This window comes from Mytilus trossulus, chromosome 9, assembly GCF_036588685.1.
Source record: "Mytilus trossulus isolate FHL-02 chromosome 9, PNRI_Mtr1.1.1.hap1, whole genome shotgun sequence".
NCBI lineage: Eukaryota > Metazoa > Mollusca > Bivalvia > Mytilida > Mytilidae > Mytilus > Mytilus trossulus.
The window spans coordinates 55,571,895-55,598,165 of NC_086381.1; the positions used below are offsets into that span (position 1 = coordinate 55,571,895).

General features: G+C 31.1%; 1 protein-coding gene across 1 annotated transcript; it reads right to left on the reverse strand.

Moving 5' to 3' along the window:
• Positions 1–1,381: 1,381 nt before the first annotated feature.
• LOC134683146 (A disintegrin and metalloproteinase with thrombospondin motifs 7-like) lies at positions 1,382–26,271 on the reverse strand. Its single transcript, XM_063542262.1, has 17 exons — positions 26,049–26,271; positions 21,703–21,926; positions 20,181–20,270; positions 16,365–16,497; positions 15,538–15,679; positions 14,521–14,596; positions 13,463–13,540; positions 12,736–12,887; positions 12,142–12,191; positions 10,523–10,634; positions 9,604–9,771; positions 8,919–9,051; positions 8,297–8,416; positions 5,256–5,307; positions 4,310–4,459; positions 3,208–3,537; positions 1,382–2,725 (listed from the first exon to the last, which is right to left on the reverse strand). Exons 1-17 carry the CDS (start codon positions 26,122–26,124, stop codon positions 2,526–2,528), a joined length of 2,286 nt encoding a protein of 761 aa, XP_063398332.1. The 5' UTR covers positions 26,125–26,271; the 3' UTR covers positions 1,382–2,525.

Sequence of the window (26,271 nt, forward strand, 5' to 3'; positions counted from 1 at the left end):
TGCTTCAAAATTTAAAAAAAAAGTCAGCTTTATTGAAGCTTAATTAAACCTGCTGCATTTGTCAAGAACCTGTTGTTTAGTGGTTTTCTTTTGGTAATGTGGTTCATGAGTATTTCTGTTTCTCGTTTTTTATATAGATTAGACGTTCAAATTGTCCCACACTAGTGATTTTTGGGTCCTTAATAGCTTAATGTTCAGTCTGAATCAAAGCTCTCTGTTGTAGGCTGATAATTGTTTACTTTTTACACATTGTGAGTTCGCTGGAGAGTAGTCTCTTTGGCACTCATACCACAGTTTCTTATTTTTATATATTTTTCTCCATTCAACTTGTCATATAAAAATATAAGAATATGTGTTATGTTTGGTAATGACACAAAGTTTCATTTGTGAGTCTGCAAAAATATTTTAAATAACATTGAAATGATCATAAACTATACATTTTTTAAACATATTTATTCATTTTTTTCATTTTTTTATGATTCATAATGATAGAAAACTAACAGATTGATAGAAATGACAATTAATGATGTACATTATCGATTATGACTATTAAACATTTAACATACTTTAAATATGTCACTCGAAATTACCAAAATATAAACTGAAGAACAGATAAATAGTCTTGTTGCAACTGAAAACAAAACTCACAATAAGTTAAACATTGTAAAAAAAACAATAAACAATAAGTTTCTTAATTATTGATTTTTTTTTTAATTTTATTATTTTTGTTTCATTGTCAGACTTTTTTTTAAGGCAGGCATGTTTTAGAAGTTATATTTGTAGAAAAGACATTTTTTATCAGTCATTCTGCACAAAATGAATTCTAGTATCATTCTTTTATATTTATAAAATGATATTTTAATAGGATTGATATTTACAAAAAAAATGCCTTTAAAAGTAAAAAAAATAAAAACTGCAAAAAAAAACATTTTCTAGGAAGGAATGTTTATGATATGAATTTCCTTTAGTGTAAGAACTATCCATCAATTTTAGCATTAGCCACTGTTTAAAATAACCATTTTTAAAAAATCTACAGGAATAGAACTGACCTGCATAACATAAATTTTATTTATTTTCTTAAAACTAATCCCATTTTTCCAATGCTGTGATCTCATTGCATTGTATAAATTATATGGTTAAAACAGAGTCCATTAAAACATATAAATGTGTACAAATTGTGTTCAATATAGCATTTTCCTAACTTCTCCACATAACAAAATGCATATTTTCTAGTGTATTTGTAGAACTTCAAAAACTACCACACAACTTTAATTTTGTACATTGTTTTCACCAATAGGGCCTTTTATTTCTTTTTATATGTATGCATACATTTCTGTCATGAACATGCTTTTAGAAAGTGTATTTTTGTTAAAAAAAATAGTTCTTTTTTTTTTACTTATAGGCAAAATACCTTAAAAAAGATGCATGAGGCATTGATTTGTTTTTCTTCACAGAGATAAAACTTAACAATGAACTTCATAACTTGGATTAACATTCAAGAGCAGAGATAATGATGAAATAAAATTCATAAAAATTACTTTATGATGAATTACAATGCAGAAGAAAAATATTAAAAATCAGACGAAATTAAATTTGACTCAACACATGCTCTATTAGTTCATAATTTATATAGATTATCTATTGATGTTCAGAAAAATACCTATATATAAAAGCATTCTTTATGTAAAAAAATTTGAAATGAATTAGATTTAGATTTTTTCGGCAAATTTCCAAGTAAACTTCAGAATTTTTTACACTAGCTTCATATACATTCCAAGCCTCTAACAGCTGTTTCATAGTAGACACTTCAAAATCACATTATTAATTATTCCATTTCACTCTAATATAACTTATGCTAAATCTTGGTAATCAAGAAGTCAAAAGATATAAAAAGGGGACAAGATATTAAAGAAAGACAGACGGAAGGATGACAGACTATTCTGGTCATTTTTGGGGCACTTTATGCTTGCTGTGCGTTGTGAGCCAATGCTCAGTGCTGAAGACTGTACTTTAACTTTAATGGTCTACCTTTACAAATTGTGACTTGGTTTGAGAGTTTTTTCATTGGCACTCATACCACATCTTCCTATATTCATATACAAAAAGTTAAGAAACTTCCACTTGTGGTGGCGGTACTGTAGCTCAAATAATCTCAGATAAGGTAATTTAATGCATTAAAATGAAAGGAGGGCGATAATGAGGTTTTATTTTCTGATGTGGCATTAAGTCTGATAATACTGATATTATACAACATATTTTTGTTTGCCTTAGGTACAGCGGCCATTGTCAACAAGTGTTATACTCCAATTGCATTATTGATATACTACTGAATTCAATAGTTTCTGTATACATATAGTATACATTAGATTACAGACCAACAAACTTACATCAATCCGTTAAGATGTAAAAAAAAAATATACAATATTAGGTAACAACATTTTAAACAAATAAAAAAATGACTAGCAGTCTGTTTAAACTAAAAAGCAAAACATGTTTGGCACTGTTACAGAAGGTTTTAAATTGGGTTATAAGTAAAGATTAATTAAAGCTATTAAACTAGTTGCCATTGACAAAATTGTCCATGTAACTATGGACGACCCTGAGTTCAATCCTAAGGTCAACCCACATGATTGACAACAGTAATCTTTTAAAGCACCACAAACTGATGTCTGATTTTCTGCATGATGTTGACACAATGAAGGATTTTTGTCACCATACATGCAATCTGAAATATGAAAGATATAACAATTTTTATTGAGTCAAAACCATATTTTCTTTTTTTTAGAAATAAAAACTATATTTATCACTTGCGATAACCCGTTTTTTTGTAGGACTCTTAATTTTATTTTTCTATGTTTTGTTTTTGTACTGTTGTATGATTTTTTCGTCGTTTTCGGTTTCTTTTTTGCGATGACATTGTCAGTTTTCAGTTTGAATGACCTTTGGTATCTCTTCTATGTATATCAATGACAAATGTTTTTAGTTTTGGTTTTCCTGGCAAATTACAGTAACGGAATATAAGTATATATTTAGGAAATTGATTTGTATGCACTTAAGTTGTCATATAGTAGTCCCGAAATTCTATTTATATAAATTCTCAAATATCACGCAAACATTTATTATTTCAATAATATTTAAACCAACTGTTGAGTAACAAAATGTATTTAGATAAAGTAGTTATATCTACATTTGAAACAAAGCACTCACGTGTAGGTTCAGTCTGTGTTCTCGTGCAAGACTGACAACAATGGGAATTTACTACGCTATCATAACACACATGTCTGCCATATTTTTCGATGAAATTTTCACACATGTATCCATTGATAGTAGCTATATCCTCACATTGGTCTAACTTAGGAGCTACTGGCGGAGCCTTTGTAGTATAGGGACCGATATTGTATGTCGGTCTCTGTGTCACTGGGATAGGTATTCCCGTTTTACATGTAGAACAACACTCTGACTTTAGGTCACGGTCTTTGACGGTAATTGTGCAGTGCCATGGTTGACAACCCTTTACCCTATCCCCATACTCACAACCTGACGAGAGAGAAAAATAAACTGATATCACAGAAACGTCTCGATTTTTTTATAATTTCGATAATTCAAATGTTGAACACTAGGATATGTAGGTTTGCAAATATTCAAAGGCAATGCACCCTTACTGAAGGTACGTGGCTAAATAACTTCCAGGGAAATAAGATGTGCAAATGCTAAACACTGCATACCAAATACCATTGACTTATCATAAGAAGTTCCCTTAAACAAACCTAAACATGTAAACTAAGAAAATTTAAAAGTCACTTAACCATGATCGAGGTAGCGGGGTCAAATAACCTTCATAGTAATGAAATGTACAAATGCTTATATAAATGCATAGCAAATATCATTGACCTACCACTAGTGGTTCCCCATGATCCGACCTAAATCACAAACTAACACATGAAAAGTAAGCAAATATTTTAAAGTCAATAGACCATAACTGAGGGGGCGGGGCCAAATAAACTCCATTGTAATGAGATGTGCCTATACTAAATCAACTGCATACCAAATATTTTTGACTTACCACTAGTGAATCACCATAAACTAGACCTAATCACAAACTAAAACATTGTTGACGCTTCCGCCGATGCCGGACCCAGCATGCCTAGGTCTCGCTTTTTGACTTCGTCAAGTGGTTCAGAAAAGTTCAAAGATTTTGACTAAAAATTAATGAAAACTTGAGACTAAATTGATCATGTTTACCAGATTTGTATTATATTCGAGAAGTTGTCATAAATACTCTCAGAATTAGTATCAACAGTTTTCTTACCTGCTTGCCAGGTAAAAAGTTTGGCACATGAGGCACAACATCGGCTCCTGACCTTCTCTTGATAACAATATGCTGGTGTTGTACTCACAAGAGCCTCACAGGTTTGTCCAACAAATGCTACACCAGGCTGGTCACCATGTGGACATTTATCTTAAATTAATTATGAAACGTGTTACAGTGAAACCTGTCTTAACCGAAAATTGCATACTAGTACACCGAAAACTGGATAAACTTAACAAGTTCGTAAGCCCAGTCATATAAAAAAATATGCGTTTCGTATTTGATGAAACCGAACAGCTAGCCAAAATCTAACAATAAGTAAGTCCCGAAGAGGTTAGGTTTAGAGAGGTTTCACTATAAATTGAAATTTTTAAGAAAAAATTTGGAAATAAAATACAAATGATTGTTTATCTAAAGTTTTTATGACCTTATTTCTATTTGGCAACACCTTTCGAAATTGTGGGAAGCGTTAATGCTCTTCAACTTCGTACCATTTTCGGGTGTTAATTTGAGCGGCACTGATGAGCTTGAAGACGAATCGGGAATCTTGCGTAAACAATACAATTTTTGGTATCTATGATGAGTTTATTTACACTCTACTTGATACTGGGCTTGTATAACAGAAATTGATTTCATATATCGCATCATTTAAAACAAAATGGATCTACAAACAACTTTAGCCTTAAACGTGTTATAAATTTATAATAAAATAGCATAACAGTTTACATATATATGTAGTTTGGAATGATTTTTTTCTGCGCATTATATTCATTATTAGAATAATAATTCAGGACTACTGACAAACTTTGGACATTTTTCAAAGGATAAAACTATTGTTAAATTTAACTGGAAGATTATGATTAATTGTAGACAGTATTTGAACATTTAAAAGAACGACGGAGTGTAATCTAGCACCTATTGGTTAATTATAAATTATGTCAAATACCATCTTTTTCTGGTGCTTCATCAGAGTAAATACAACGGCCTTCAACACACCACTGAAAAACAAAGAAAATTAAATTTATCTATAAAAATCTGTTGATTTATTTTAGCTTACCTAGCTGAAAAGGCAAGTGTTAGATTTTTCTATCTCTAAGCGTTTGTAATTTTTATTAAAACAAAACACACCTTTAAAACCACTGAGCCTTTAACAAGACTTAGTCAGAATCATCACAAAGGTCGTTTCAAACGATAACCCGGTCTTCCCACTATCATGAACAACTTGATTAGGAATATACCATAAGTGTGAAATGCATTTTCTGTTTATTTTTCTGAAATTACGGATAATTAAAAAATAGAATTAACCAAAATGTTTAGTCTACTTTTAGCGCTATAAAACCAAGGTTAATCCACAATTTTATACATATGAAAATTTCTGTACCAAGTCAGGAATATGACAGTTGTTGTCCATTCTTTTAATGTGTTTTATTGTTTGATCTTACCATGTGATTACGGACTTTCTGTTTTGAATTTACTCGGAGTTCCGTATATTTGTGATTTTACTTTCTATTTACAAACAGTCTTATAGTAATCGCTGTCCTTTATTTATAAGTTATATGTCGAATTCAACTAATATTTTGGTGTTTTATCTATAACATTGAAAACTAACATAGATTGATAAAAATAAATAAAGAAAAAATGATCGAAATAACAAAATATACAAGTAAATCAATACAACCGAAATCGTCGGTCAACTCTGTATTAGAGTCTTTGTTCTTTGATGACAATTTTTACTAACTTTTTGAGTTTAATTCTATTTTTCTTGAAAATAAGTAGACAGATTTTTTCAAAAAATGATTCACATGACAGGGCCAAAAATATTGAATAATCCGTTGCTGTTCACATTTAGTAATCATGCCAACCGACATTTGAAATATACATTGGAACTGATGATCTATGTTTATGTTTGGTGTAAGTTCGTTTTGTGAACATACTTTGAACTGACGAAAATTTTGAATAAAATGGATTCCATTTTCAGTTTTAGTTGTCAAAAATTATGTTTGTCTAACAAAGTGGCAGATAACTCAAACAGATTAAGTCACGAGTTTTGCCTTTATTTTTATACGCCTCTTCCTGGTTATCTTAAATGAGTTTATATATTCATTTAGTAAATGTAAATGTTGGTGGAATTTTGTCTACATGTATATCACTATACCAGAGACACCACACCAGTACTAACATGAGGTATCATTGATACAGAAGTTTACTATTGAATCTTATTCCGATAATATCTGTACTCGGGTCTTTTGGTGTACTTGATTATAAACCCAATATCTTTTATCACAATTAACAACCAATTGGTCGAGTTTTGTCCCGATATTATAAGATATGTATCTTATACTATCGGGCCAAAACTCGACCAATCTTAAGGCAATAGTAGTAAACCGCTGATCGAAATTCATAAATCGATTGAGAAAGAAAATCCGGGTTACAAACTAAAACTGAGGGAAACACATCAAATATAAGAGAACTACGACACAACAGAACACTAAAATGACACACACACACAGAGAAACGAACTATAATATAACAATGGCCATTTTCCTGATTTGGTACAGGTGATTTTAAGAAGAAGAAAAAAACAAGATAGTTAACACGTAAGTGCTACTATGGAATATGATGCGGTCTTTCATTTCATTGACTGATTTTAACATCTTGTTGAAATATTCGAACAACTAAAGGTTGTATTCCCAAAATCAGACATAAAGTTAGCCGATTTTTATACACCTTTTTTTCCCTTAATTTTGGGTTTCAATGCTCTTCAATTTGTATTCAAATTTACTTCCAACAATTTTAATTTGAGCGTCATTGATGAGTGTTATTAATGTGAAACATGCGAGCTTGTGGGCGTAACATACGAGGCAATCAGTTCTGGCTAATATGAAAATAAATTAGCACAAGTTTATGTCTGGTGTTCTTTATATACACTGTACTATAAAAAAAAACTAAATGGAGAAAGAGAATTATACTGCTTTCCAGACCATTTTCTATATACACACATTTTTAATTTGTTTTTTCGAAATTTGATCTTTAACATATTAAGTTAGAATGCATGAATATGTTGAGTAGACAATATTTGGAATTGGGAAATGAAAAGTAACAAGAATGTGTACAAAGAACACGGATGCCCCACTCGCGTTATCATTTTCCATGTTCAATGGACCGTGAAATTGGGTAAAAAATTTGGCCTTAAAAGTAAAAAGATCAACCAAAAGTGAACATGTTTACTAAGTTTCAAGTTGATTGAACTTTAACTTCATCGAAAACTACTTGACCAAAAGCTTGAACCTGAAACTCACACTTTTAATTTCTATGTTCAGTGGACCATGAAAAAGGGGTCAAAAGTCTAATTTTGTTTTAGAATAAGAAATATCATATCATAAGGAACATGTGTACAAAGTTTCAAGTTGATTGAACTTCAGCTTCATCAAAAACTACCTTGACCAAAAACTTTAACCTGAAGTTGGACGAACGGACGAACAGACGCAAATATATCGGATAATTGTCAATGTTTTTTTCTCTCTGTCTGTTATAATTAAACAAATATGGCAACTCATTAAATGCCGTGTGTTTACTCCAAAGTTTACTGATTGTCACTTTATAGTAAACAATCAATAAAAGGCATGGATATTGAGCACGTGTTTAACATGTACAATCAGATAATAGTTTATTCCAGTGACAGGTCCATGCGTATCGATATAAACCGGATTTTTACGAGAAGGTTCACACTAAGGTCACTTTGCATACGGAAAATATGTCGACGAATTGCTTCCTGGAAGCAATCAATTAAAAAGAGGAAACTTTTTTTCTAAATGTGGACAAATTAAAGAATTTTCTTCAGAAAAAATATATGCACATAAATTTAATAATGAAAACTATCCATTTTATTATAAAAAAAAATATATTCAAGATTTTTTTTAATTTGAGGTTTTATATGACTTTAAGAGTTTTAATTGATACTAGATTCGAAACTAATGAGATGTTTACCTTTCTAAATCCACATGATGTTCCTCTCACTGCTGTTTGTAGTACACAATCGTTATCCGTACTTGGATCAAGGCAGTACATAGACGTACATATACTACTGGCATTTCCAAACTCTGTACCCTGCGTGTATAAAACCAAAGATTTATGATTTACGATTAAGTTTCTACTGTAAACACACTAAGTCGTGATGTATTTATCTAGGAATCATTTTTGAAATATTTCAGAATTTAGATTGAACACTTTCCGCTTTGCTTTTAAATATACCAGTGCGATTGTAATGGAGAAACCCTTTTTTTTTCATAAACCGAAAACTTCACTTAACATATCATATCCCAAACACACACGTAATATCCTACATAAAATACATCAACTTGAAATTCAAAAGTTTTTTTTCTTGAAGCTCTTGAATAAGCTAGAATAAACTTAATCAAATTGAAAACTTGAATGCAGATGGTATTTATGTACCTTTATTAATACTGTTATATGTAATTTCATATGTTTCATCATGAAAATTAACAAAATTCTATACATCTCCCTCTTTAATTTTTCACCATTTCAATAAGCTGTTTGAGGTTTTGATTTAGTTCTCTCATAATTTTTACTATTGTATAAATCATTATACCTGACAAATGTAAGACTGATTTCCCCATATCTGCTGACATTGCTGGTTAGGAGTAAAGACTTGTCCTGGCATATTTTTCGAGTCCACAACTCGAGCATCTTTAAAACTTTCTGTCAAACAAGTAGCACCTTTACTGCAATAATATATTAAAGTGCAATAAAGTATTACAAAAAACATTCAGTAGTCTGCAATTTTGATTTTATTGTGCCATGTTAACACCAGACCAGAATTTATCAAACTTTTCCAATAAATCCCTTGTCATCATTAAGTATAGTAACGACAAATTTTAATTTTTGCCTTTTGGATATTTCCAAACATATGCTTGGAAAATCTGTCAGACATGTCATATTTGACTTTGTCATAAATTCTTTCATCTATTGGGTGTTCTGTGCCTCGATATCTTACAAATCTACTATTACTGTACTATGTTTATCATGGGCTCACGAAAGCATAGTTGATATCGATACATGTAAAAAAACCATGTGATATTAAAATTGATAATAGAAACGGGGAATGTGTCATAGAAACAACAAACATATTTCATTTGCTCAAATATACAAAAGGGATCAGACACAAACAGTAGCTACGCAGCAATCTGAACCAGGTAACGCATACTTTCCAATCTATAACGTTCTTGCTGCCATTGTAAATTCTACACAATTTTATCACATTTTGTATTACATACCTCATTAAATCAGAAATAAAACTACGGAAATATTCAATCGAGCACCGTGAAAACTGCCATTGGTTTATCCTTTTCTCTACTGGGATAGTCTGATTTGTAGATGTCGCCATAACATATCGGTCAGATGACTGGCATTCATTTTTCTCACCATCATGCAAGGCACCAAGACTACAAAGTTAAATGATAACAATTTTTATTTACTATGAATTCCATGTGTTCAGTATTACAAATAATAAGAATAGAAAGATGAGGAACAGCAATGATAATCGCAATAATAAATGCCATTAATTTTATTATGTGAAGTGTGAGTTGGTATCTTTTTTTCAAATAAGCACAATTGGCGTAAGCATTGCATGTAAACTATTCTGTAAATAGGAGTATTATACTCTACAAAAGCACTTAGGTTTTTTAGTGAAATTAAAATTCTAGCTGGTTGATGATCTTTTGTTTTTCTTTGTGGATAAATTGATTTCCTGGCACTTGAGTGCCAGTCTATATGTAAATGAATGCACACTATCTTGAATTTATTCTATTGAATACGCTCTTTTGGATCATGTTGTTTAAAAACTAACTACACATAAATACATCCTTAGCAAAATAACATTAAAAAGAAGAATGAACAAATTATGCTTGATCAAAGACGCAACCAAAATATCTGTAGTAGCTTGATTGAATATTTTAATATGAACTGTATAGATGAAACCAACTCATATAATAATTCATTTTACAGCCTAGGTGATTTAAACCTCTCAAACTAAAATTAGACAAATAATTCCATTAGGAATTTAAAACATTAAATATATTTTCATATTATCGTGAGCAAAATTGTCACATGCTATAAGATGATAGCGTCTGTTTGGTCCGTTTTTGTTGGCATCATTTTGAGTTAACCATTGAGCTCTGAATTGTATTTTTATACCTATGTCCTAGTTCGTGTGCAGCAGTACCAACATTCTGAAATCCACCATTGTCTTCTACTATAGAAACACTATCTCCGTTAGGCCTACATAAGGAGCCAATAAAAGCTAAACCTGATAAAGTAAAAGTCAGTATGCTTTCAAATTTGGTTGAAATAATCATTAAACAAAGGGTCTACTGAGATGAAGATGTGATCTATTCCAACACTGATTGCTTGGGTTTGTGATGTATTTCTTTCTACCACGTTGTTTTGTCATTTCAGTCATATTTTTTAACATTGTCAGAAAACGGGAGATTTGGCTAGACATTAAACAATGTTATGAAATAGTTCGTTTCTATGTATGTTAGCCCTTTTTTGGGCTCACTTCAGTGATCCTATTGTTCGGTTTAAGTTTGCAACCCGGATTTATCTTCTTTAAATCAATTTAAGTCCTTTGATCGCCGGTATACTACCGTTGTCCGCAATTACACCGACGATGATATTCACAACATATTTATCGAGTTTGGTGGTTCTACCATATCGTCAGTATTCCAATGGGTATCCAGTAGTACAACACTACTGACCAATTTGATTTTAAAATCCTGTAAAGCAAAATACTTATAGAACCTTCTTTTAGATAAGATTTCGTTTTCAAATATATTAATGATGTCCTTTCACTCACTAACTCCACTTTCAAGGAACGCTTACATCGCTTGTATCCCAACCTGATATTACATATACTACCGAAAGTAGAACGTCAGCTTCATATCTTGATTTTTTAAAGTTTTTATTAATATTGACACGAATGTACTTTAGACCAAAATCTATTACAATGTGACGATTTTAACATTCAAATTGTCAAATCGCCCTTTTTCAGTATAATGGCATTTACATATCTTCTGTTCGTGCATATATACATGTATATTACATTTTTCTATTTCAAAATAAGATTACCGTAGTAGTAGTATTTGGTAAAATCTTTCGAAATTTTGTGTTGACAACAATGTTCTTCATCTTCGTACTTAGTTGGAGTTTTCATCCATTTTCATTCGAGTATGAATGCTGCATCTTATGAAGACGAATCGTGTTTCTACCGTACTACACTTTTGAGCTTGGTACTTATGATGAGTTTAACTAGACTAGCATCAGTTTATCAACAGCACTAAATGGAATTAAAAGCCTCGATAAACTGATACTGGTAAGTAAAAATAAAGTAAAATATTCAAGCATTACATCTTGATCATTGTTGGCATCGCTCAGTTTCGAACTAAAGTTGGTACTTCTCTCCTTTTTCAAATAATATTATCTTGATTTGTGTATTCTTAATGCATTTATGAGATATGAAGAGAGTTAAATAAAGGCAACAGTAGTATACCGCTGTTCAAAACTCATAAATCAATGGACAAACAACAAAATCGGGGTAACAAACTAAAACCGAGGGAAACGCATTAAATATAAGAGGAGAACAACGACACAACACCGAAACGCAACACACACAGAAACGGACTAAGCATCAGACAAAACACCACGAGAATAACAAATATAACATGAAAACCAAATACATGAATTTGGGATAGACATATACCGTGTCTTACCTTAAATGTTTTATTAATGTTTTTATCTGGAAACAGTTTACCTACCTGCGGTGTGTAAAAGTTTGAATTTGTTCACCTCTGTATATAAATCATAACTGAAAGAAGAAAACATGATACATTTTGAATTTACTTACGACTAGTAACTGGTTATTTTTATATATATAAAATTATAGAATACATATCATTGTTCTTACGATTAAGATAAACACATGTAAATTGTACAAGGTTTATATATGAGTATAAGTATATATATTTCATAGTGTCAAATATCATATAATGTTTTTTTTATTGCACATACTGACTTGATACTTATGTCATTCAATTGTTTTGCGTTAGACTGAAAATAGCAAAGAAGATATACTAAAATAAATGTACAAAAATACTGAAAACCGAGGTAAAATTAAAACGGAAAGTCCCTTATAACATGGCAAAATTAAATGGTAAAACACACCAAACGAATGGACAACAACTGTCATTATCCTGAATTCATACAGGCAATGTGAAATGTGGAAAATGGTAGATTAAACCTAGTTTTATAGAGCTCTCACATACATGACAGTCACATCAAATTCCTTTTTTAAGTGATTTACTGTAAATATAGTATATAAATTACTACGTAGTCCATGAATAACAATTTACCCGGTAAATAAAATTGCATGATCATGCAAGGGTAAATTAACAGTATTGGCAACCCAAGAACGAAAGTCTCGCAATCCTGCATCAGCATTCAACAAGTCTCTAGTTGAAGATTTCTCTTTCCTGACTTCACTCCATGGATAAGCCTGTTCATCCTGAATGTATAAAATGCAAGGTAATACAATACAATTAGTGTTGGAATATACTTTATAGGTATATAAAAATAGTTAGAAATCAAACTATGAAACAATTAAAGATGATAAACGACTGTTTATAACATTCGGTAGAAAATTGAACGAATATTCGGGACAATACGTAACATCATGGTTTTTAAAACAAATTGATTTACCATGACTGTAGCACCACATTTAACATGTTTAATTGAATAGACGAGAACTATTGCGCAGTCGTTCTTTAACTTTTCCTGATTTAAGAGTATATTAAAATTTCATTACATTAAAATATTAGAATTGTCAAGTAAAAAAAAAATAGCTTCGAAGGACATTTAATTTAAGGTATGATAAGACTTTCTGATGATTGTGTAAGTGACACATTGAAAAATTTCAAAGCAATTCAACGTTTTGAATGTTAACTTCATGCACAAATTTTAAGTTTTTGAATCTAAGGTGAATCTTCGAGATTTCTATAACAACTATTGTATTTTACATATTTTTTATAAACCCTGGAAGGGTAAAGATAAAATATATCCAATTTTGTATCGCATACATACATCTGCTATTAGAAATGCTGTTACTTGTATGTTGATATTAATCTCATCGTCTCGTATCGATCTATATCTCATATCTACCTGTAAAACAAAATTAGTAATTGATATATAGAATGTACTTCACCGGCTTTGTTTCAACGGTATACATCACTCACAGTTGTGTTCTTTGTGAAAAATCCTATAAAACGTCAAATAATCGTAACGTCAACGCCACGTGCAGGCCGTAAAACGTGGTATTTTTGACGTTTTTCACTACCAACAAGGAAACAAATTGATTATTAGACAAAACATGAAGTCGGTGACTCTATATTTAATTGTGTCTGGCGTATTTACAAAATTTTGTCCTGATATCTATGAAGATACCATGCTAACTTAATAATCTTTAGCTGTATCTATTCAACTTCATTCTCCAAAACATTGTATTTGAATTATTTTCTTTGGATATCCATTGAAATCATTTCTAATCTTAAAAGAAAATGACTATAACGTACGCTCATCAACTGCTTGCGTCTAAGGCGTTTTTTATATACCTTCATCCTGGAAGCTCAATTCAAAATATTTAATAGCAAAACATGTGTTTTATTTTTAAATATATTACCAAATGATCCTAGAGTAAAAAAAAATCGTCCAAGTTCAACTTTGCTCGAACGAGTTGAAACTATTTTTTTCAAATTTCCATTTTACAAACGGCCAATTTCAGAAAAAAATGTTAAAAGATAAGTCAGTGCCAAAGACTACTGAGCTGACCGAATGAAACCCTCTGGCACTGACATTACTGTGTAGAAAAGAAAAGTTGACTGAGGCATTTTCTGCTATTTAAAGGTTATAAAATTGTTTAATTTTGATTCCACAAATCCGATTGGTTAGTTGACTGGGATAATTGAATTGAGTATATATATACACCATGCTCACAATAGTTAGTTAAGTGTTCTCCACACCAGAAACACAATCCATATTCACTGAAACTGTTATCAAATGACTGTGTACATACCACGAATAAATATTTGATTTGTATATTTTTTCAATCATCCACTGAGACATATTTTAATTTTATTCCTTACCTCATTCATAAAGTGAGAAAAATATTTTCTAATTTCATCTTTTGCAGTTCTGTCATTTTTTGTTTTCGACAACCATCTGAAATCAAGATCATAATTATAAGTTTAAGGTTTGGATCTTCATGTTTTATATCAACAAGACATCTTGATTTTTTAATATATATTGAAGTTTTAAATTTGTGTTGTTGATTTTTAAGAAAATTATCAGAGTTAAGATTTCATTTTTGTTATGTAAATAAACTCATCATAAATACCAGGACTAAATTTTGTATATACGCCAGACGCGCGTTTCGTCTACAGAAGACTCATCAATGACGCTCGAATCCAAAAAAGTTTTAAAAAAAAAGCCAAATAAAGTTCGAAGACGAAGAGCATTGATGACCAAATTCTTAAATGTTTTGCCAAATCCAGCTAAGGTAATATATAAATTTTGTAAACAGTTAATTTATAAATATAACCATATCAATGATAATTCATGTCAGCGCAAAAAGTGCTGATGAATAAGAGTAAAAAAATCAAACGCCAACAACAACAAAACTGTCAGTTTTTTTCTTATTATAGGTATGAATTGTTTCACATTCTGTCATTCTTGGAACTTTTACAACTTAGTTTACGGTGTTGGTGTTGTTCATTGTCGATGGCAGTAAACATTAAAATTGAGAATGGAAATGGGGAATGTGTCAAAGAGACAACAACCCGTAAAAAAAACCCACAACAGCAGAAGATCAACAACAGGTCTTCAATGTAGCGAGAAATTCCCGCACCCGGAGGCGTCCTTCAGCTGGCCCCTAAACAAATATATACTAGTTCAGTGATAATGGCTATTACTAGTAGCTGTTTACATCCTTGGTCTCTGGTGAAGATGTTTCTCATGGTAATCATACATCATCTTATTACGTTGTATATGAACTAACTAACCGTTTGTATATTGAATAGTCTATAACTAACTAACCGTTTGTATATTGAATAGTCTATAACTAACTAACCGTTTGTATATTGAATAGTCTATAACTAACTAACCGTTTGTATATTGAATAGTCTATGACTACTAGTACGTCTATTATAAATGGCTGTGTTATCTGGACTTGTCTTTTGGAACGATGAACTTCAAGTTGACCTCTTATTCTGTCTATATGTTGCTCTGGAATTGCCTGAGTTAGAGCTGAAAATAATGAAAAGAATTACATATAAATTCTCATAGAAAAGTCTCGTAGAAATATACTCTTCTTATGTTATTTTGTACATTAAAGAGAACTGAGGATTTATGTTATTTGTTATGTTTTAGCAAGCATCAATTCAACAGCACTAACATATTCAATTGATTTTATTTTTTATTTTTCGATATTTATTAACAGAAATAAAAACACAATCACGAGCTGTACTATAAGTTACCTTGTGCAAACTTCGATAGGATGTTTATGTATATCCACAATTATTTATATTTATTGACCACTTACCGATATCATCAAGGGACAAAAATAGTGTTTTCTTTACTTTTACAAATGTATTTACATGTACCGTAAGAATTAGTTTTATCCAATCGTAAACAACCTAAGTTTATGACAACGTATGAACACTGTCTTGAATCAGCTCTGCCTATCTTAAACAAGCTTAGTAACAATGATATGATAACTACTTACTAACAAAGGGATTCATCAGTTTTGCCCATCTTAAACAAATTAATATTAGTAGAAACAAGTTACATACGAAGTCATGGATCAGCTTTTTCCTATCTTAAAACAAACTTCATAACAATGAGTCAATGGCTTCTTACGAACATTGATCATCATGAATCAGTATAAAATACCCTAAATAAATTAAATGATAATGGACATACGGCTACTTACGAACATAATCATGATGTCCAGCTGGAAGTTGTAGTCTTCTCTCAACTGTATACGATGTTTCTTGGTTAGAGTCTATTTGTTTATTTCCGGGAGATAATGTAAATTCCACACCATCATGGACGAATGTACCGGTCTGTCAACATACAAATTATATATTGTACAATTCAATGTTTTAAGGAAATAACAACTTTATAAGTTATGGCGATAAAGGCATATACAGACATTGTCGAATAAGTTTGAATTGGGTTGCAGGATATGTTAACTCCTCCCAAAAGCAAAATAATAAGAAGAACGCACTTATCCACAGAAAGGTTCATCCTCAATAATGAGTTATTTCGACATTCGGATTTTGTTTTGTATTTCTAAATGAAATCTACATTGATTTTACAGAATCATTGGTACTACACTTGTCCAAAATTATTTTTAGCAGCAATTGTGTTAAATAGTACCCTAGAACCCTGAGCGAAACTGCCACAAACAGGGCTAAGAAATCCTTTCACGTCAATTAATTCAAAACCCACTTGCTTTAAAATGACAGTCAAAATAGAATTATGTGCCTAGGGCAAACCATGCCCCACTAACTTGCAACATTATGATGCATGGAAAGGTTACATGTTCAGTGAAATATGAAAACCCTTGGTTGGCATATATATCTTTAAAATTTCAAATCGTAATAAACCTGCGTACAAAGATCCGCGATGATTTGGCGGGAAAGCTCACACCAGAACTTTAAGCTGCTACGGAAAAGAAGGACGGACGGGAAGACCAGACAACATTTTAATGTCTCCTATAATAATAGTGGTGGGAAACAAATGTGCAGTATGATTGCCAAAAATCAACAATCTTATATTATAATACCCTAGGTAACTTAATTAGTGCTGTTAAATTGAGAACTTCTTTATCTGAATTTTGTTAGTTAAAATAAACTTTTTCGTAATAATTCGCTTTCTAAGGGAATAATTTATCTAAAGTCAGGAACCTACTCACTAGTTGACGTACGTCACCATTGTAACTTTATGTATCATTGATCATCATTTATATCTTGTAAACGATCAGTCTTAGTAGGACAGAAACCTCGTCACTAGTTATGGTACGTCATTATTTCGAGATTTGGTGTTGGAGTCAGATACATGATTGCTTCTTTCTACAGGGGCGGATCCAGCCAATGCTAAAATGGGTTTTCCATACCCTGGATAAAAGGGGGTCTAGCTATATGTCTCCATCCAAATGCATTGATCGTCAATAAAAGGGGGTTCAACTCCGGATTCGCCATTGATATAATTAACGGATAAAATGTTTTATAATCAAGAACTTTCCCCTTCACTTTTCTCTGTCACTACAATTTCGTTTTCATTTTCTCACTTCATGGTTACAATGGGAACAAAAATTAACATAGACATTTTTCTTGGTTTAAATTCTCTTTCATCATATATCACAATTTTTTTCTTTCTGTTTTACGAACTACAAAAATTTACATGTTGAGCCATGTCACTATACATTTAAGCCTAGCTAGTGTGAGGTCAAATATTTTTTCGACATAACATGTTATTTAAACATGTAAACAAAAGTGTTTAGCTTTCATATTTTATATTTTTTGTCTGTCTTAATCCCCATCAGTGTCAGTTACTGTTGTCCTACAAAACATTAAATAGACAATTTACAAAAGAACATGGTTTTTAATTACTGCTTTATGTCTCTTTTCTGTATCTTATTATGGAGTGTGGTGTTACGGAGTCAAAACTATGACAAGAAATGATGACAAGAGACAGATGTCAATTTCAATGAATGTTAGGAAATCAACATTAACCTTATCACTTAACCTTAAATGTTTATCTTCCGATCCTAATAGTGTAAACCATCTTTAATATATTTGTTTAAAAAAAAATCCATACTTTTTTAAAATTATCTCTTATTTGTACTTAATTCTATTGTTTATTGAAAGAAAATAATAGGAGTATTTAAAAAGAAACACTTCATATATATTTCTTTCCTTAAAATCCATATTTCTCAATTTATCTCTTACTTAATTTTTACTATTTAATGAACGGAAAAAAAAACATAATGCCAACACAGCCAATTATTTTCATTATTATTTTTTTTATTAACAGCTGCTGTTGTAAAACTAGAAAATAATTTGGAAATAGGGATATCATCTTACTCATTCATGCTAAGCTCTGAAGCTTCGATTTCTTATCTTGATTGGTCATGCTTTTATTTCATTTTTTATATTCAATTTATTCTTTTTCAATTTAATCAGGTCTTTTCGTTTCTATTAGGTTTTGGCTTTTTGAATATTTAAGCTACAAGCTTTGGTGGACAATTATTTCATTGTAGGAAATAAAATCTAGAATATTGGGAACTTAACAAATTAATCTTGCACGATGCAGAATAAAACATATATTTTGTTCTACAAAATGCAGGAAATAGGAACAGCAGTTGAAAGTCAATATTACATGCACTCGAACAAAATCCATAATAAAATAAAAAAAAAATATTTTTTAATAAAAAGTCATTAAACTACATTTGCAAGAGGTACAGGAGAAGGGTTTAGATCTCATATATATATATCAAACACATGTTTTACCCCGTCGCATCTTTGCGCCTGTCCCAAGTCAGGGTTGTTGTCTCTTTGACATATTCCCCATTTCCATTCTCAATTTTATTATCTCACTGCAAAAGCACTGATTGCTAGAATTTGCAACTTGTGCAGAACAATTTGTCATGTTTTATGATAGTTGTTCTTATATCCGCTAGGTTTCAGTGTTAATTTTTTGTAGGATGGCTGATTTGTAATTTTTACAATCCACAACAATCTTGTCATTTCGAGATAGACATTAATTAGAACCAACAAATTTTAAAACAACAGGACATACATTGCAAACACCCCATTGGTGTAATATATCGCGCGTAAGAAATACAAAACAAAATTATAGAAACATTACTCTAATTTCTAGAAAAAAAAAGATGTAACGTTAGAAAATTCATATAAAGCAGAACTTCAATCTTAAAGAAAACGGGAACACTGGAAGAATTGCTATTTCCGTAAAAAATATACACGGACCTGCAGTCTCCAGTGGTACACACTTTACACAGATGTGTAAATGTCAAAACATCTATTATATACGACAGAGGAGGGGTTGACAGATAAATGGCTGATGTCAATCATTATAATCGTTCGGAAGTCAACTTTTACCACACGCAGTACCTCATACATCTACAAGTCCTTTCCAGAAATAGCTGTATATATAGAGAGAGACTATATGAAAATAACTCATTATTTAAGTCACCGACCATTCATGCTTTAGTGTATATTTTTTTTGAGAAAATAGGGGGTGTTCTCCGGGAAAACAAATCTTCTCATTCAAACCCAAATGCTAAAACTATCATTTGTAGCAATGAAAGGCTCATATCATTGGAAATGAAATATTTCTTTTCAAGAATTTAAGAATCACACAATACGTGTTACCCGACCCCTTTTTTCTTTTATTACAGAATATTTATGGTTTTTGCCGTATAAACTAATTGTGAGTATTGTTCATTAACCGACCTTTAATTCAACTTTCTTTTATTAAATAATCCGATAGTTACATTTTCTTTTTTACTTTTCAAAATCAGTCGAAAGACGATGCAAGAACATGCATGAGTCCATCAACATTTTTAGCCGGATATCCGGTCTTGTCTTGATTTTCGGTATACCGAAGTGAGACAATCCATGTTTGTTTATCTAATATTAATTAAAAACCAATAAATTACAGCAATCATAAGTTTGTACATATTAATTACTATATCGTTATCAATAAACAATATTGTACTTACAAGATATAATTTATATTTTCCTGTATTGTCTTGTATACAATTGAATGATAGATAGGCTCCATGATTAGGATCCACGTAGAACTGCACGTTCTGTAATTAAAATATAATTAGATAAAAGTTACATACTTATGTCACACATGGCTATACAAAATATACTCAGCAACACGAGTAACGCACCACTTTTTTCCACATCTAATTTGGATAAACAATTAGAGTAGAATTGTGTAGTATCCTTCCTCGAAGAAGGCAAAAAATGAAATGATTCACCGGCTGGTTGCAATTGTAAAATAAAACACATTCAACGAATTTTATCCTAAAAAATATACAGAAAATTACCAATGGTAGAAAAAAATCGAAAATTATAAATGTTAAAGTCAACAAAGTATGTATTAATAAATTTGAAATGTATGATTTTCGCTCAAAGCAGTTTATCAACATAGCATCTTCATAATTTGTACATACATGTACTCGTAGCCTAAAGAATAAAATGTTTATAACTAGATAACATTTAGCAGATTATATATATGTTTACATTTTACAATAACTAAAACAAATATATATTGTTACTTTTCTATTCCATTATACAAACATTTTCCTTAGATAATACATGTATGGAAATTTAATACACATTCACACTCAAGCATTTAAATGATAAAACCAGCAAATTGTTAAAAGTTATAAATTAAAAATCATTTCCAATAAATTTCCGTTAAATTGTACTTATTGTTGTTAAAATTTGAAGAAAAAAAAAAATCTATATTATGAAATGTTATTTGAAGCTTTTTTTCTCTTGAACGATGCAATTACTCGTTTTGTTCCCACGAACTTTCCTATGATGATTAGCTCTCTTTTTTTTTATTACAATAAAAACAAAAACGGCGAAATTGCAATAACTGTTTCTTCTTTTGAAAATCAGTGAAATTTCTGCTTTTTCCTTATCCAAAGGCAAGATTATGGGATACATGACTTCTAAATATTTTCTTATTTTCTTGTACATATTTATAATTCAATCTGATTGTTTACGCATTTATTTAATATAGAGTTGAGAATGGAAATGGGGAATGTGTCAAAGAGACAACAACCCGACCAAATAAAAAACAACAGCAGAATATATACAGAATATAGGCTTATATACAATGTTAACCTAAAACATGCAAGAATTCAAATGACAGTTTGCATACATTGACTGTCACAAAAGTGAGAGGTTTATCTAGCTATAAAACCAGGTTTTTTCCACCATTTTCTACACTAGGAAACGGCTGTTCCAAGCCAGGAATATAACAGTTGTTTTTCATTCGTTTGATGTGTTTGGGATTTACTTTTTTATTAATGTAGTTATAGATGTGATTCACATTTATGATACCCAACAATAAATTATAAAAAAACAAAAAATATTGATTGATTGTTAGTTGCTTTACGTCCAGTGTAAAAAGAATAGAGAAAATTGGGCTAAAAAATGAGAAATAAAGAAATAAATGGCCCCCCATCATGATCCTGAACCATAATATACACAATAAATTACCTGTATGTCGAGCAATGCTTCCTGTATTACAAAGAGATTTCCTTTCGGATCCTTTCTTATTACATATACAGGTTTATTTAAAGTAGTTGATTTAGTTTTTGTCACATTGAATAATAAGTTTTCTCCGAATTGGAATTTAAGTGAAAAGTCTATTTTGCTTTCATTAATACAGTCTTTGGAATTCTTTGTGTTTGTTGATAATTCTGGAATTCTAGCAACATTTCCTGAAATAAATTATAAAAGTTATTCATAAATATTGTTGTTTTTATTTTCCATTAATTGAGTATGGACAACATTTGTGGATTCAGGGGAAGCGTAGATGGTCTACAATAAATATGTGTTTGTCATTACAGCCGACTTCATTGAGTGTGTAGCTAAAGGTTAGCTTGCTTGTTAGATGAAACACGAAGTCATTATTAGTAAACATACTATCTGTATGTAAGACTAGCATACTTCGAAAAGAGGGTAGTATACCTTACCTAATAATGACTTCACGGTTTATTTTCATAAGCAAGCCAACCAAGAATTCTACCTTTCCCTACACACTCAATGAAATCGGTTGTAAAATCGTTCTTAAACTTGTTTTGCATCGGCGTATATATATATACTTAGTATGTTATACATATTCCGTTTTCCAAATTAACGCTCCCCTTACATAATTCCACTTGAATCCGACCTAGAAACACTTAATATATCAAACGGTTTTATGTTACAATCAATATGTACATTTTTATTGTTTTTTATGTACTATATTAACCACAAACAACAGGTATTTGACATATGCATATAGTTAACTGATGTTAATTGAATACCACAGATCAATGTATAAACAAACAAGACCATATCGTAATCGCACCTACACGGCTGTCATTCACAAAAATGATCGTGTACGAATAATCAACGATGCGTAGCGATCGGATTGAGAAAGATCGATTTATCGAGAATACATGCAAATTCTGTCAATTTGAAAATAGCTCTAACCTAACTTTAATCGAAAAGATGAAAAGGATTTTTAATGTCTCCAATTATGTACTCTTGATATTCACGAAACCCGTACATAAACAATTTAGTGTGCTAAGTTAACAGACGCGGATGCAGTCGTTCCAAAAAAAATAGGGGGGTTCAAACCCCCCCCCCCCCCCAGAACACTACAAAACGTTCACACAATTAATGAATACAAAAAAAATCAAAAAAAGAAGCGGGTGGGATGGGGGCGTTCCAACCCTGCCACCCCCGATTAAACAACAAAGAGGTCGTGTTGACCGACACAACAAAAGATAAATGTTTGCATGCTTCCTCAATTTCGACATTAAAATTCAATGTATAGTTTGATATGTTAACAAATTTTACAATATTTATTCCGGATTTGTTGCTTGACATGAAAAACTCAAATGGATCAGTAAGGGAAACACGCGTAAAGCAAGTGCTACTATAATCAAGTTAATAAATCGTTTTTGCGTGAGCTTGCTATCCTTTAACGGCGCATGCCTAATACAAACTAATGAGAAGTGGTGTGCTTGCCAATGAGACAACAATCAAATAGAGCGTATTTCAACAACTAAATGACACCAAGCGGGCTTCAGCAATGAGCAAACCCTACCGTATTGTTCATATAAAAAGAAGATGTGGTATGGTTGCCAATAAGACAACTGTTCACAAGAGACCAAAATGACAAAGACATTAACATGCATATTTATAACTTACAAACTAATAATCATACTATAATATCAATATATTCTGGAAGGTTGGTAAAGCGGGACGGTGGCGGGAATTGATACACCCAGTGTAGCTAAATGGGCCACCCTTTTTAGCAAGAGTGTCATCACCGGACGGAAAAGGGCCAAGAGTGGCAATATTGTTTTACTACAGTCCATCAGTTGGGCTTTTGACTTCAAAAAATCATAGTGATTGAATTGTTGTCACATCGCTTTAACAAATTTGGCGATTATTCTACTTAATAGTTTTAGTATTACATGTGCGTGAAATATTTGCCGCTGAACGTTAAGCTTGAAAAAAAATTAAACGATGGTTCGATTGGTTTATGTTTTTTAATGGTCTCATACAATCAATAACAAGCTAAAGTACAATTTAACGTTTGTGGTCGTTTGCATCGTTTGTTCAACCACTGATAAAAAATAGGTCAAGTACGACGAAAAGTAGGTTATCCACACCAATCTGCATTTAAATTTTCAAGATGTCATGAAGTTTGCTCTTTAGTTTCTATTTTGTTGGGTTTAAACATTAATTGAACGTCTTACTGAGTTTAAGGTACTTCAGATCTTTTAATTTTCAGTTTTTCTTAAAATTTATTTTTGAATGTAATCCACTGAAATAGCAAAACACCAAATCTTCCTTTCATATATTGAAACCATATATACGATAAACTGACTTTAAGTTAAGTAAGTTTTAATAAGCTGAATAAAAGTAAAAATTGTCAAGTTAAAATTATTTTCTTATTCATTTTTCTTTAAATTCGTATTCTAACTGTATATCATGGGATACATTGATAAGAGCACAACGAAAGAAACTGGACATTTCTTATTTCTAACTTCTGACCTCACAATTATAACTAAAAAAGTCAAGCTGAAAATAATACCGTGAGATACATTAAAAATTAAGAGTGTGTCCATAGTACACGGATGCATAACTCGCACTATCATTTTCTATGTTCAGTGGACCGTGCAAATTGGGTCAAACTTGGCATACAAATTAAAATATCATAGCATAGGGAACATATGTTCTAACTTTCGAGTTGAATGATTTCAACTTCATCAAAAACTACCTTGATCAAAACATTTTAATCTGAAGTGGGAAAGACAAACGTACGAACGCACGAACGAACGGACACAAAGACCGAAAATATAATCGCCTCTACATTCGCAGGTGGGGTAAAAAATAGTAGTCAATACCATGCAGTGTTGCGTAGAAAACCATTTCAGAATAAACAGTATAAAATACAGTTTGTGAAGATTGGATACACTCATGAGGGCGTCAGCATTATTTGGTTCTGAGATACTATAATTGTAAATTCAAAATGAAAGATTTCAATCATTTTAGAGGGAACGTAGCTACTAGATCAAATATCATGGTAAAACACGATTAATGCATGATATTTCCAATTACATGTATTGATTTAACGACATCTAGGTGTAAGATACAATGTACATGTAATGCTGAAGGCAGCGAACATTACATGTAGTAAGTGTATTCTTTTAAACAAGGAAGGTCATTGTATTATAATATAAAAAAAAAGATGTAGTATGATTGCCAATTAGATAACTCTCCGCAAGTGACCAAATGACACAGAAATTAACAACTATAGGTCACTGTACGACTTCTAACAATGAGCAAAGCCCATACCGCATAGTCAGCTATAATAAGCCCCGATGTCTAGATATTAATCTGAGTTCATTCGGCTGTAATTCTTATGTACATAGCTATAAAAATATGTGTTACAACTCTTCAACCAAGTCACAATTTGTAAAAGTAAACCATTATAATTCTTAGTACGGTTTTCAACACGGAGCCTTGGCTGACACCGAAGAGCAAGCTATGTATATATTTAGAACCCCCAATAATACTGGTGTAGTTTTATGAAATAAATCCCATACCGGGAGTTTAAATCATGCACGTTTATGATGAAGTCACGAGTTGTTTATATGATAGAAACAAAATAATATAACGCTTCATGGTCAGTCCTACTAAAAAATGTAAACTTAACATAATTTTCAATACATCAAAATCGTGACTGTCAGTTTAACATGCACGACTGGAGTGAAATATAAATAAACTGTTCTTTGTAATACCCACTCTACCTCGATATTTGTCATATTTTTGATAGGGTATGGCATGTATATATGTCTACCGATCATTGATCCAGTGTTTTGGGTGCATAAAAAATTGTATTTCAAGGGAAGCGAACGAATATTTTATTTCTTTATTTTTTTTTCCAAATACCGAAAACTACGCTGATTAAAAATAAATTTATGAAAAATTTTTAATTTTGTTTTTGTTTTAACTCAAACAAAAATTTACACCCCTCCCCCTTTTCTACCAAAAAAAAAGGGAAAAGACTGGTACTGAAGAAGGAAACACGTTCTGCAACAAAACATGAAAATGGCATTTGGAATCTAATTTTCCTTTTAATAAAATCGACAATAATAAAAAAAATAAAAGTAAATAATAAAAATGACGAAGTAAATAAATAAAATCAGTATCGAAGTTATTTCTACAATATATTTACATGTTAGATATGCCCGGATCGAGGAAGTGTGTTCGAAATGAATACAACCAAATTAAAACAAAAACAAATAATTAAAAATACATAAATATTTATAAAATCTTACCTTTTGTGTCGATTAAGCAATTAACATAAATTATTTTAATTAATATCCACAAATAAAACAAACAAGAACGAAACATGACTAACTACTAAACACAAAATACGAAAATGACTGATATTTTAAGATAAACTGATCATGTTTAGGTATGACATGGTCGGGTAATTCTTGTTCATCCGTCACGCGTCACTTGCTTTAGCAAATGGTACATTCCTATGACAAGTTTTTC

What these genes read in the sequence shown, in the direction of transcription:
- LOC134683146 (XM_063542262.1), bottom strand. Translation starts at nt 26,124, where the DNA reads ATGTTTCGTTCTTGTTTGTTTTATTTGTGGATATTAATTAAAATAATT. An exon ending in GACTATTCAATATACAAACG is followed by an intron (nt 14,597 to 15,537) that starts GTTAGTTAGTTA and finishes TCTTGATTTCAG; the next exon opens with ATGGTTGTCGAAAACAAAAA. An exon ending in ATCAGTCTTACATTTGTCAG is followed by an intron (nt 8,417 to 8,918) that starts GTATAATGATTT and finishes TTATACACGCAG; the next exon opens with GGTACAGAGTTTGGAAATGC.